The following is a 12,713-nucleotide window of genomic DNA, read 5'->3' on the forward strand; positions in this document are numbered from 1 at the left end:
CTCTCTGCCCCCAGGAGACCCCAATATCAGACAGTTGCACAAAGAAAAGCCCACAGTGGGCCCAGCCTTGGGGCACTGAAGGTCTCCCTGGCCCGTCCGTGGACAGGGCTCTCCAGGGACTCACAGGACCGGGGCTGCACACACAGGCCCGGAGGGCTGCTGGGCCAAGGCCACCCCACATGTCCGCTGGGCATGGAGCTCCACTCCAGTGCTGCGTGGCCGACAGCCGTCCGCCTGCCTGTGTCACTCCTTGGCCACCTCCTGGTGCCCTCGGGCCCTTTCCCTCTGCGGACGGGCTGCTCTGTGTCTTGTGGCTTCGCCTCCTCACGGGCCGGCTCTTCCTGGGTCCCTCACTTGCCATGATCCGAACTCCCCGAACGGCTTCTCCCCGGGCCCCTTCAGTGTCAGCTCCTGTCTCAGCAGGGTCATCTCTGCTGAGCCCTCTGATGGGCCCAGTGCATGTAGTGGCAGGTGATGTCATAGGTCAAAGGTTAGTTTCTGGTCAGTTGGTTGTTCAGTCAACTCTGGCCCCTGGACTTGGGCGTAGTAAAGTACAGCCGTGTAAGGGGTGACCCTTGAGGTAAGTTGTGTGTGGGGCAGGCAATGTCCTTGACATGTCGTGTGCAGTGGAGATCATGAGACCGACCCGCTAATGTGTACACTTGCTTCATATCAACACGCCTGTGTGTGTTTGTGTGTACACATACATTTATGTGCACGTGTGTACATGCCTGTGCATCAGTGTTGTAATATTGGGGTGAAATGTATGTGGAAATGGGATGCTCCGCCTTGTGTTTTAAGAAATGTGACAGTGAGCTTGTAGTCACATCCCTGTTGTTTAGTCTGAGAAAATCCCATCAGGAAAGGAAATGACATTTTCCCTTTATGGAAAAGGAAAAGACTTTCTCATCTTTATGATGAAAGCCAGGAAATAACCTAAATGTCTAAAGATGAACTAATATCTAAATGTTCAGATCTACTCAAAGGAATTTTGTATATTTGAAACGTTCATAGTTGAGACTTAACCGAGAAAATGTTTAGGTGGAAAAATTGGGGAAAAAATACGGATTTCTTTGCTTTGCGGAAAATTTTTTTAAAAACTATTTTTTATTTTGGTTGTGTGGATCTTTGTCGCTGTGCAGGGGCTTTCTCTGGTTGCGGCTAGTGCAGCTGCTCTTTGTTGTGGTGCCTGAGGATTTCACCGTGGTGGCTTCTCTTGTTTCAGAGCACAGGCTCTAGGCACACGGGCTTCAGCAGTTGCAGCACTATGCTCACAATTTAAATTAACATGAAAAACGAAAGCCTAGAAAATGTGAAAATGGTGTATTGTAGTGCGGAAGGGGTTTTATGGGTGATATTTTTTCTAAGTTTCTTTACAGTTGTTTTTATATCACTTTGACGATTAAAACACAAGAGGTTATTGGGAATACAAAGAGGTACAAGAAGATGGTTTTATTGGTGGAGCTGACTTTTCCAGGGATAATCAGTGTGTTTTTCCTGCATCCTCAGGCTCTAGGCGGATGTGGGTAAAATTCTGCTTTTACAAGCATCCCTGCTTTGAGGCTAAAGCCCCAGTTGTGTCTTTGCCCACAGCCTTTTCTCTTTCTTCCTTTTTAAACCACAGACCTGGTGGCTAAGAACATAAGTGGACAAGAACTTGGGCTCTGGGATTAGATGCTTGTGTTTGAACCCGACTCTGGGACTTGGAGTAAATGTCTGCCTGCTGAGCCTGGGGTCTCCTTTGGGGGCTTTAGGGGGCGGTATCAGCAGAGCAAGCACTGAGCCCACCCTTTCCCCAGTGAGGGCTGTAAATCCTACACTGATCCCCAGAAAGGATGGGGTGGGAGCTAGAGCCGCACGATAGAGGTTTGACCCTGGTTCTGAGAGTCCCCGGCAGTGGGGCTCTGGGGAGTCACTGAGCAGCTCTGTTTCTCGGTGAAATGATGGGTCCGGGGTCACCGTGAAGACCGGCTGAGAGCCTCACGTGAACTGACAGGAGTCTGTAAAGCGCTGTTAGCACCAGAGACGCCCTCGGTCATCACTAATCCTGACCCTGCGCTCGCGAGGCCCCTCCCTGACCCCGTAGCCGCGCCGCCCCGGCAGGGGGGTGGGGGGAGAGCGGGCAGGGAGGTTGCGGGGCTGGGGCTGGACTGGGGACCCGGGGCTTCAGAGGCGGAAACCCAGGCCCAGTGGGTCCCCCGAGGTCTCAGCCTAGAGCTCCCGGCCCGCCCACAGAGAGGTCCCCGCTGTGTCCCCGCGCAGCGCCCGCCCCCGAGTGACCCCTCTCTGCTCTCTCCATCTCAGGGCGCAGCGTGGATCCTGGCCTGGCCGGTCTGCTGGGGCGACAAGCTCCGCGCTCCAAACAGCCTTTCGTGGTCACCTTTTTCAGGGCGAGCCCCGGCCCGGGCCCCGCCCGAGCCCCTCGAGCGGCGAGGCCGCTGAAGAAGAGGCCGCCGAAAAGAACCAACGAGCTGCCGCCCCCGAACAAACTGCCGGGGATCTTCGGTGAGCCTGGGGACGGAGGCGGGGACGGAGCTCCTCTGGCCTCAGCGCGGTCAGGCCGACGGTCACCCCGCCGCCTTTCCTGACACCCTCTGCCCTGCCCCTGCGGAGCGACGCCCCCAGAGTCTCCGGGGCAATGAGCATCCACCCTTGCTGCCCGCACCGCCCCAGAGTCCCTTCTCTGCCTCGGGGGCTCAGCAGGCCTCGCCCTGGTCTCTGTCAGAACCAGGGGTCCCTGCGGGCCTCCGTGCTGCCCCGGGCGCCCCGCAGGCTCCAGGTGTCTGTGTGAGGTCACCCCACCAGGTCGAGCCCCGCCGGGTCAAGGCCACCAGGGGCCCTTCTTCCGCGGGAGCCAGCCTTTGCCTGGCCTCAGTGGGCGCCACTTGTCCTGTGGGATGGGCGTGGCAGGACAGGCGGAGGAGGTCGGGGTGACTCCAGGGAGAGGAGGAGGGGCCCCTGGACGGCCGAGGGCCCCTGGGGCTTTTACTGGATTATCAGGACCCCACAGGCTGAAAGTCAGGGGAGGCTGGGCTGAGTGTGGGGTGACCGCAACCATAGGGAGCCATCGAAAGTTCTTGAACTGGGTCATGGCACCAGCAGAGATGCAGACATGGGCTTCACGAGACCAAATGGGTCAGTTTCCCACCATTTATTATTCAACAAATGTGCGCGTCATGGCTCCCCGCCCTGGCAGCAGCCCAGCAAAGTCCTTGCCCCTCGTGTCCCCGTAGACGACGTCCACGGCTCCCACGGCCGGCAGGTGTGCCGTCGGCACGAGCTGTACGTGAGCTTCCAGGACCTGGGCTGGCTGGTGAGTGCGACTCTCCTCTTTCCTAAACGACCGTCCCCATCTGGAGACCCCAGGTGCGTCCCAGGGGAGGCAGACCCACAGAGAACTTGGATTGTCTTTATTTTCCTCTGTTTTCCAAGTTCTCTAAAGGGAGAATGTGTTGCTTTGATAGTGAAAAGCGCTGTTTTGTAAAACCATGAATATGGAGACCGAGTCCTCAGCCGAAAATGTCAGAGCTGCAGCAGGAAAGCTGAGGCCAGGGTGGGCTGTGCCTCTGAGGGCGCTGTGACTGGGGCGGTGGGGGAGGACACAGCTGAGCGCTGATGGCGCGTGAAGGGGATGGAGCTCTTGCCCAGATCTGCCCACCGAGGGACTTTGGTGGATGTCTGGCCTGGTGGCGGGGGGGGGGGGGGGCACTCTGCCCTGGGAGGTGTCCTGAGGCTGAGGGAGGGAGGGGGCAGCCCTGAGTCGTGCTGTGACAGGTGCTGGATGAAGGGCTGGGAGGGCGCATGGATGGGACTCACCTTCTCCCATTACCTCCCAGGACTGGGTCATCGCCCCCCAAGGCTACTCAGCCTATTACTGTGAAGGGGAGTGCTCCTTCCCGCTGGACTCCTGCATGAACGCCACCAACCACGCCATCCTGCAGTCCCTGGTCAGTACCGCGCCCTCCTGCCCGGACACCCGGGGGAGAGGGGTTCACCCCGGGGAGCGGGGCGTGCAGCCAGGAGGTGATGGTGGCACTGCTGTGTCAGGGAGCCTTCTTCACATGGAGACCTTCCTGCCTGCACGTGCAGTGAAATCCCACAGCCGTACGGAGACCGCCCCTGTGTGGCCACTCTGTGGAGACCCTGCCTCCCATGCACCTGAACAGCGTGCAGGAGGCTCTTGCTGACTGGTGTGCACACATACACACGTGTGCACTCCACGTGCACATGGGGGGCATTCACGTCCATTGGGTGGGCCTGCCTGCTGGCGGTCAGAGGCACAGCACATTCAGGACAGGTGGGCGTCCCACACGCCCACCTGTGCCCCAGGGACACACATGTGCACCGTGTTCACTGTTGAGTGCGGCCTCCTGTGTGGGCCACACACCCCGGGGGTCAGGCTGGGGGACACACGTGGACGCTCTGTCCTCTCTTCCCGCAGGAGACTCACAGGGCGCCCTGTGCCCTCTGGCTTCGGCTGCCCCTCCCGTCCCTCTCCTTTTCCTTCTGGGTCCCTCTCGCTCTTTGTGTTTCTACAGATCCTAGGGCTTCTGATGCCCTGGTGTCTGGGGTAACTTTTGCTGGACGTTTCTAGTAGGAACATGGTTCCTTATTGCTGCTTATTGCTAAGTGTTTGCAGTGGTTTGTGTGTGTGTGTGTACTGAGGCTTATTTCTAGAATGTTATTTCTAGTTAGAGGCTACTCAAGCTGATGCCACAGAGTGAGTGAGTGAGTTAAGAAAGCAGCTTGGACCCCCGGTGATGCCTCCTTTCCTGGTGGTCACGTGGGGTTTGCCGGACACCTGCTCCCCCAGGAGCCGCCTTCCTTGCAGAATCTCAGGGGTGATGAGAGTGTGTGGGCTTCTCTGCCCTGTGAGGGGGGCACGGGTGATGACGGCACTGCTCCCCCAGGACTGGTCCCCTGGCTCTGCAGCAGCCCCGCCCCTCGGTCCCCGAGCTGTCAGTCAGCAGGAGGGAGCGCCAGCTCTGTGCTAGGTGCTGTCAGGGCAGTGGCTGCCCTCGGGGGAGGCTGTCAGTGAACACGAGAAGAAAGGAACAGCCAAGACCATGGGTCCCCTGAGGAAGGGGAGACTGGGGTGAGCTGGGCGGGCTCAAGGACCCTGGCTTGGAGGGGAGGAGGACAGAGGCAGGTGATGTTGGGGTGGGCAGGGCCTCTCCCACAAGCTCGGCAGGTGGTGGAGTTAATCCCAAGTAAACTGAGGGGTGGAGCAGGTTTCAGAGAAGCAGGGCCTCATCTGGGCACTCTCTGGAAGCATCTCTGGCAGCTGCAGGAGGACAGACCGTGTCATCTAGGGTGGAGGAGGCAGGGAGGAGTGAGGAGCTGCTATGGTCCCGACAGGAGGACCAGGCACCTGGTGGGGTGAGAAGTGGATGGTGGAGGCAGGAGGGCAGGAGCCCAGGCCTCCAGGTGAGACCCTCTCCCAGGACGAGGAGGGGGCAGCGAAGGTGCTGGGTTGAAGAAAGGATTGGAGGGAATCAGTGGTTCTGCTTCCACCCCCATGTGTGTGAGACCCTGCAGGACCCTACGTGAGAAGTTGGGGGCGCTGCAAATCTGGAGTCTCCGAGTCATGAGAGCAGAAGAGATTTTCTGGAGGGACAGCGGAGGTGGGAGAGGTGGGCGAGGATGGGCCTCCTCCCTGGAGAGGCCTGGGGAGGAAGAGGAGCCTGGGTGGGAGGGAGAGGGGTGAGATTGTGGCTAGGGTGTCCTGGGGCCGAAGAGGAGGAAGTGGGTCCCTCCAGCCTCACCCCCCACATTCCCCATGCAGCAGCTAGAGGGTGGCACTGAAGCACAAATGTGACCACCTCCTTCTGGGCCAGGAAACCCCCCGATAATGCATCCCTTATCCCTGGGAGAAGTCTGAGCCTTTGGCCTATGACTTGGGGCCCCTCCCTGGCCTACCCACCTCCCCAGTGCCCCCCAGCCCACGTCCCAGTGCCTGCACCTCCCTGCCTCTGCCCAGGGCCTCCTCGCCCGCCCTGTGCCAGGCCAGCTCCTGCTGCTCACCCTGCTGCCTTGTCTCTGGGTCCTTCCCAGCCAGGGTTGGTCTCAGTGCTCGTGTTCCCCGAGCGAGGACGGCTGCTGTGTGCTGTGCTGCTCTTTGGGTCCTGGGTGTTTGCTGGGATGTTCCCGTGTCCCCTCCTCTCCTGCTGAGGATGAGAGCGGGGACCATGTCTGGGACACTTTTGTATTCTCCACCTGGGTAGGGTTGGCACAAGGCATGTGAAATACATTTGTGTTGTGTTGTGTTGTGTTGGAAGGGAGGAAAATACCATTATACCCATTTGGCAGAGGAGAAAACTGAGGCGCACAGATGCATGACTCTTCCCCAAGGGTGCACAGGCAATAAGTTACAGAGCCTCTGATTTGGTCTCCCACATGGTTCTAAAGTGAATTGAATGGAAAGGCAAATTAGGCTTCAGGTCAGTCTGTTTGGTGCAGACAGGGCAAGGACCATCCTCTCTGTCGATCACCTGGTGAAGCTGGTCCAGGATGGACTTCCAGAACAGCTGCACCCCTGTGGTGCTGACTCCTCTCTTGAGGGTCCCAACCCAGGAAAGGCCCTCCCAGGTTTCCAGCTACTTAAAGCCCCATGGCTGGCTGGCACAGGTGGGCAGGGTCGCCTGGTTTCTTTCATGTGGGCCTATGAAAGTGGAGCCCAGCCACCCCAGGTGGAGGCTGGGAAGTTGGGGAGCAGTGCTGGACATCTGGCTGGACATCCCCACAGAGGCCTCAGCTCCCCCTGGGGCCTCAGAGAGGCTCTGGGCCCCAGGCCAGCCTGGTGCCTGGCTGACGGTCCTGGCAGCAGGCTGGCTCCGAGCTGGGGCTCCCAGGACAAGGCTGGGTTCTGGGGACCCCGGGCCAAGCTGCTGGACAGGACACCCCCCCCCCCCACCCCAATCAGCCAGCTTCATCCTGGTCCTGCTCATCGGCCTCGGTGAGGGCTGGGAGGTCCGGTGGATAGATGCAGGTTCCCTTTTCTCTCAGGCCTCCACTGACTGGGGGTGCCTTCAGGGCCTGTCCCTGTGGTGCCCTAATGAGGAGTCCAGTATGAACTGCAGCTCATCCTGCCGAGTCTCTGCCTAAACATTTGTGTAGAGGCTGCCCCAGCTCCCTCAGATGGGCTGTTTTTAGGAGTAGAGCTGTTTGCAGGAGGGTAGCAGGGACTCCCGGCCCTCTCCCCCCTCCCGGCCCTCTCCCCTCTCCCGGCCCAGCCACGCAACTGTGCAGGTGACTCAGCCCCTGTGCCCCCAGCGGTCATCTGCCCAGAACAATCCCTGCCTGGAGGTAGTGGAGGTGCTTTGAGAAACAAAGGTGTCAGATATCCCAAGAGTAAGCCTGGAAGTCTGGGCTTTAAGAGGTGTAACAGGGACCTTCCTTCACCGGCTCCCAGCCTGGAGGGGCGGATGGACCAGAAACGGCTCATGTGGACAAGACACGATCAGGGATGTTAATAGAAGCGATCAGGGACGGAGGGGCAGAGGGGATGGGGGGCGGGGAGGCGGTGCTGCAGAGGGGCAGAGGGGATGGGGGAGGGGGAGGGGGAGGCGGTGCTGCAGCAGCGCCAGGCCGGCGCTGGCACAGGTGCGGGGGACCCGCAGGGTCAGGGTCGCCCCATCTAAGGGGAGGGGCTGTGGCAGGAGCCCCAGATGCTCAGTCTGAGCCTGAGGGCAGTGGGCAGGGCCAGGGTCAAGGGGGCGGGGCCGGGGCAGAGTTTACGCTAGCACCTGCCCGGCCGGGCTGCGGGGGGAGGGGGAGGGGCAGAGGGGAGGAGAGGGGGCGGGGGGGAGATGGAGCTGGGAAGGGGCCAGCGGCCGGAGCCCCAGGCGGCAGGAGCTGGGCGCTGGGACGGGGGTCCCGGGAGGAGCCCGCGGTTCTCACGCCTCTGCCCGCCGCCCCCTCCCCGCCAGGTGCACCTGATGAAGCCGGACGCGGTCCCCAAGGCGTGCTGCGCGCCCACCAAGCTGAGCGCCACCTCCGTGCTCTACTACGACAGCAGCAACAACGTCATCCTGCGCAAGCACCGCAACATGGTGGTCCGCGCCTGCGGCTGCCACTGAGGCCCCGCCCCCGCCGGCCGGCCCTCCGCGGTCGCGGGGGCCAGGAGTCCCCCCAGCGCCGTCACAGCTCAGGCAGGGTGGCAGTGAGGGCCCCCCTCTCCTGCCCACATCCTCCAATGGGCTGGTCCTTCCCAGGCCCTCTGCCCCATCGCGTGCCTGATGTCCTGGTGGAACTCTGCATGGTGGTCTCAGTCATCCAGCAGGGTTCTACCCCAGCTCCCTCCCCAGAGGCTCAGGCTGACTTATCTTTGGGGTTGACAGAGAGTCCTCTCTGAGGACCCACTCTTGTCCATTGCTGGCCCAGCTGCGGGCGGATGTGGGGTGAACTGAGGCACCTGGAGTCCAGGATGGCCACCTCAGGCCCTTCACCACCCAGGACTGGGTTTGGGGATGTGCAGACAGGTCCTGGTCCATCTCCAGTTGCCTGACCCTCCCGGGTGCAAAACCGGGCATTTCTGGGCACTCAGAACGTGGAGTCATCTTCAGTTTTCTATATTTGTGCATCTGAATGACCAGACTGTTGGCCACAAGGAGGCATGTGGGTCACCTCCAGAAAGAGCTGAATGAATAGCATGATTTAGGGCCAAGGCCAGTGTCAATTACCTTCCCTGTCCTCCTGCCTTGATCTGTCTCTGCTGTCTGGGGAAGATGTGCCTTGCATGGACACTTTGGTGAAACAAAAAATCTTGGGGGCTTTATTGACCCCATCTGTCAGTCACTGTGTTGAACAATCAGGAGTTCAGCTCTGTGAAAAAGTTACCTTTTCACTGGGCCCAGTATGGTGGATACATTGGGTGGCCCAGGATGATAATGCCCAGCAAGGGTGACAAAGTTTCTCTTAACTTTCTGCATGGCAGTCATCAATTATCAACCTTGATATTTTTTCATTCAGCTCTGGAGAGAATTTCAAAGTGATCAGCGCCAAACTCAGGTGGCCACCACCAACTGATTAGAGTTGTTTGTAGAGTGAAAACTGCCTGCCTTCTCCTGCTAAGGAGCAATTCACTGCACCCAGGGACACTGGGTGGCCTGTGGCCAGGCATGGGGCAAGGGCAGGGCTGGCCAGCACCTGCCTGTGTCCAGAAGTTGTCAAAAACAGACTGGTCACCCAAGTCTGCGTCACCCTGTGTGCCCCAGAGTCCCATCCTGTTTCTTGGGGTCTGTGAGCCAAAGAAAAGGCGTGCATCCCAGGGGAGTGACAGGTGGCAATTAGGCCGAGTTGGGTGGGGAGGTTCCCGGAAACCACTGTTCTCCTTGGAGCAGCCACCGGCAGCTGGAGTGTTTATTTGATTTCTGACTTGGTAAGCCTGTAATTTTACCTGGTGTAGCAGACAGAACCCAGCTGTCCAAACCCCAAAATATCATTAAAAACAGATCCTGGGCCCGCCCCAACCCAGGGGCACAGCCCAGGATGACACCCCGGGAGTTCACTCTATGCCGAGGGGCTCCGGGAGCGCAGCAGGGGTGGAGGAGGGGGCTGGGCTGTGGGACAGCAGCCCCTCCGCTTGGACCTGGGAAGGGCTCTGGGAGCCAGTGCACCGGAAGAGACCCCTCCACGGACACAGGAAAGCAGTGAGCTCCGCAACAGTGTAGGGATCTAGGCTCTGGCCTACATGTTAGGGATGTGCCTTTTGACTTCCTCCTCTAGGCCTCATTTCCCATCTGTAATACAAAGCTTTTTGATCTGCAAAGGACCTTCAGCCTGGGAAACTGTGTCTGCCAAGCTTGTCTCACACTGAGCCCAGAGGCAACCTGGAGACCCTGAACGTGGAGCTCAGGTGGCCATCATGAATCAGAGCTGGCATATAAGGTGGAACCTATTTTTATTCTAGTGCTTACCTAAGAGTTTTCTCGTCCCAACAGCAAAGATAGTCTCCTGTGCATGTGCTTAGTCGTTCAGTCATGTTCGGCTCTTGTGACCCTACGGACTGTAGCCCGTCAGGTCCTCTGTCCATGAGATTCTCCCAGGCAGTACTGGAATGGGCTTAGTTAGGGGCACACCAGGCATGTCTGTCCGGTTACCCAAAGGTTGGCAGATGCTGAGCACACCTCACCTCCCAACCAAGCGGTGCTTAGGGATGGAGCTGCAGTCTTGCTTTCATCCGGAACAACTGAAAAAGTGTTGTTGTTTATGTACCTGGTAGTCAGACTTCAGCAACTTTTGCCATCCGGTCACTAAGTGAAATCAAATAGGAAAAACCCTGAGTGGTGCCACAGTAGTAAATGAACACAAGGCCCATGTATTTTATCCCGAGAGTTATCTTTGCTCAGCCAAGCGGTGCAGTGGCAAGAGAGATGCCACCATTTCCCTTTCTCTTGCTCAGGGCCTGGCTTGTTTACCTGGCCAGACTAGAAAGATAAATAAAGGTGGTCAGTTCAGACCCACTGACAGCAATGGGAAGTCAATGACAGCTGATAGGTAAGGAGGATATGGGGAAAAAAAGTGAAAGGAGAAACACACAAGTTTTGCTATTTGCAGTATAATCCTGGCCTCAAGAGCAAGTCATCAAGTCAGGTTCACTGTTTCAAACCAAGGTAGGCTAGTAACATGTTCTGGAAAATTTCCTAAGAAATAGGAAAAGAGGCAGCAGGCATAACAAGAGCACGGATTTTTGAAGCCAAATGGACTTGAATCCTGGGTATTCTTCCTCTGTAGAGCAGGATAGTGGCGCTCTCCTTCCAAGCTATTAAAAAGTCATCTGTGTACACAAACATTTAGTACCATTCTGGCATATAAATATTTAACAACTGGTGAAAGTCAATTGTGTTCAACTCTCTGCAACCCCATGGATGGTAGCCCACCAGGCTCCTCTGTCCATGGAATTCTCTAGGCCAGAATACTGGAGTGGGTAGCCTAGCCCTTCTTCAGGAAATTTTCCTGACCTAGGAATTGAACCCAGGTCTCCTGCATTACAGGTGGATTCTTTACCAACTGAGCTACCAGAGAAGCCCCTAAGAATACTGGAGTGAGTTGCATTCCCTTTTCCAGGGGGTCTTCCTGACCCAGGGACTGAACCTGGGTCTCCTGCACTGCAGGCAGATTCTACTTAACAACTGATATCTGTTGGTTTTATTACAAAAGAATTTGCTAGTTTTGCGTCCCTTCTGTGTTTGGTCACTAAAACTTTCTTCTTCTGAGAATGTATTTTGTGGGTGATGGTGTTTGTTCAGAGCTGTGCTTTTTCCTAAAACATTTACACACCACAATCCTTTGAGGACAGGACTTGTGTTCTCACTGCTTTAAAGGTCTGGGCAAGTGGCCGGTTACGCGGCAGTGGCCGGGGCAGTGACTCCGTGCTGTGTGTTCCCAGGAGCCTGCTGAGGGCGCTCAGCGCTGCCGAGGTGCCCTGTAGGCAATCTAGACAGGGCTTGTCCATCCTGAGTGTCACTCCTCATGGGGAGGCCCTTTATAAGCACTTGACCCACTTTTTTTTTTTAATGTGCTTTTATTACAGCAATAATGCAATTTAGAAGGAAAGTTTGCAAAAAACAAAAAAATAAAATACAATTCAAATTACCATAATCCTACAAGTCAGATAAACATGCTAGTTAATATTTTGTTGAATTTATTTCTAGGCTTTTTTCTTAGGATATATATATATATATTATTATTAGGATATATTATATATATATAATATAGATGTTTACATATTACAGATAGGTATTTGTACAAAATTGGAATTATCCTGTATTATATAAACTGCTTTAGATGTGCTTTCTCCACTTTATTATATGGTATAATTTCCCCTAATAAATACGTTTTGAAAATATATTTTCAAACTGGAACTCTTCGTTTTTCACCACTAAAAAGTAGGTTCAACAGTCTTTTTTTTTGCGCCAGCAGCATCTGGAGCAGACATGCTGTGAAACACTCCCAAGCCACAGAGTCCTGGGGCCACAACCCTGGGTCTCTTCCTCTGTGCAGCCACCACACCCAGCAAAGATGGGGCCTGGCCCTGGAGGAGCTAGTGAGGGATGGTGTTGGTTAATTTTCTGTCTATAGCTAGGCCGCGGTATCCACAGTTTAGCCAAACACCAGTCCAGATGGTGCTGTGAAGGTATTTTTCAGATGTGACTGACACTTAAATCAGTATGTCTGAAAGTAAAGCAGATGACCCTCCCCCAAATAGTGTGGGTGGGCCTCATGCAATCAGTTAAAGGTCTCAAGAGACAAAGACTAGGATCCCATGAGGGAAAGGAATTCTGCCTTCAGAACAGTCTTTGGACTCAAGCTTCAACATCAACTCTCCCTGGGGCTCCAGCCTGCTGGCCTGTCCTGCAGCTATCAGACTTGTCAGCCCCCACAACTGTAGAGCCAGTTCTGTATAATGAATCTTTCTCTGTGTACACATATGCACATCCTATTGGTTCTGTTTCTCTGGAGAACTCTAATACAGGGACCATATGGTCTGTCACCAATTACTCCACTCTGTCACTGCAGTAAGAATATGTAAACCAATGGCTATGACTGTGTTCCAATAAAACTTTACTCATAAAACCAGGTAGTGGGCTGGATTAGAACCAAGGGGTTTGCTAACCTCTTGTCTCCTGACAAACAGGTATAGTACCTAGCATGGAGAAGGCACTGTGAGTAATAAAGTATCATTTAAAAAAATCTGTAGAATGAAAGTGAGC

The 12,713-nt window shown here is 56.0% G+C and overlaps 1 protein-coding gene across 1 annotated transcript in view; it reads left to right on the forward strand.

The window, feature by feature from the left end:
- Nucleotides 1-10,935, forward strand: part of BMP8B (bone morphogenetic protein 8b) — a 33,773-nt gene extending 22,838 nt beyond the window's left edge. The window contains exons 4-7 of the mRNA XM_043876777.1: nucleotides 2,305-2,505; nucleotides 3,234-3,313; nucleotides 3,837-3,947; nucleotides 7,929-10,935. Coding sequence (XP_043732712.1) covers nucleotides 2,305-2,505; nucleotides 3,234-3,313; nucleotides 3,837-3,947; nucleotides 7,929-8,078 — 542 coding nt within the window. The 3' untranslated portion in view covers nucleotides 8,079-10,935. The remainder of the gene's footprint in view (nucleotides 1-2,304; nucleotides 2,506-3,233; nucleotides 3,314-3,836; nucleotides 3,948-7,928) is intronic.
- Nucleotides 10,936-12,713: the final 1,778 nt, after the last annotated feature.

Source organism: Cervus elaphus, chromosome 20, assembly GCF_910594005.1.
Source record: "Cervus elaphus chromosome 20, mCerEla1.1, whole genome shotgun sequence".
Classification (NCBI taxonomy): domain Eukaryota; kingdom Metazoa; phylum Chordata; class Mammalia; order Artiodactyla; family Cervidae; genus Cervus; species Cervus elaphus.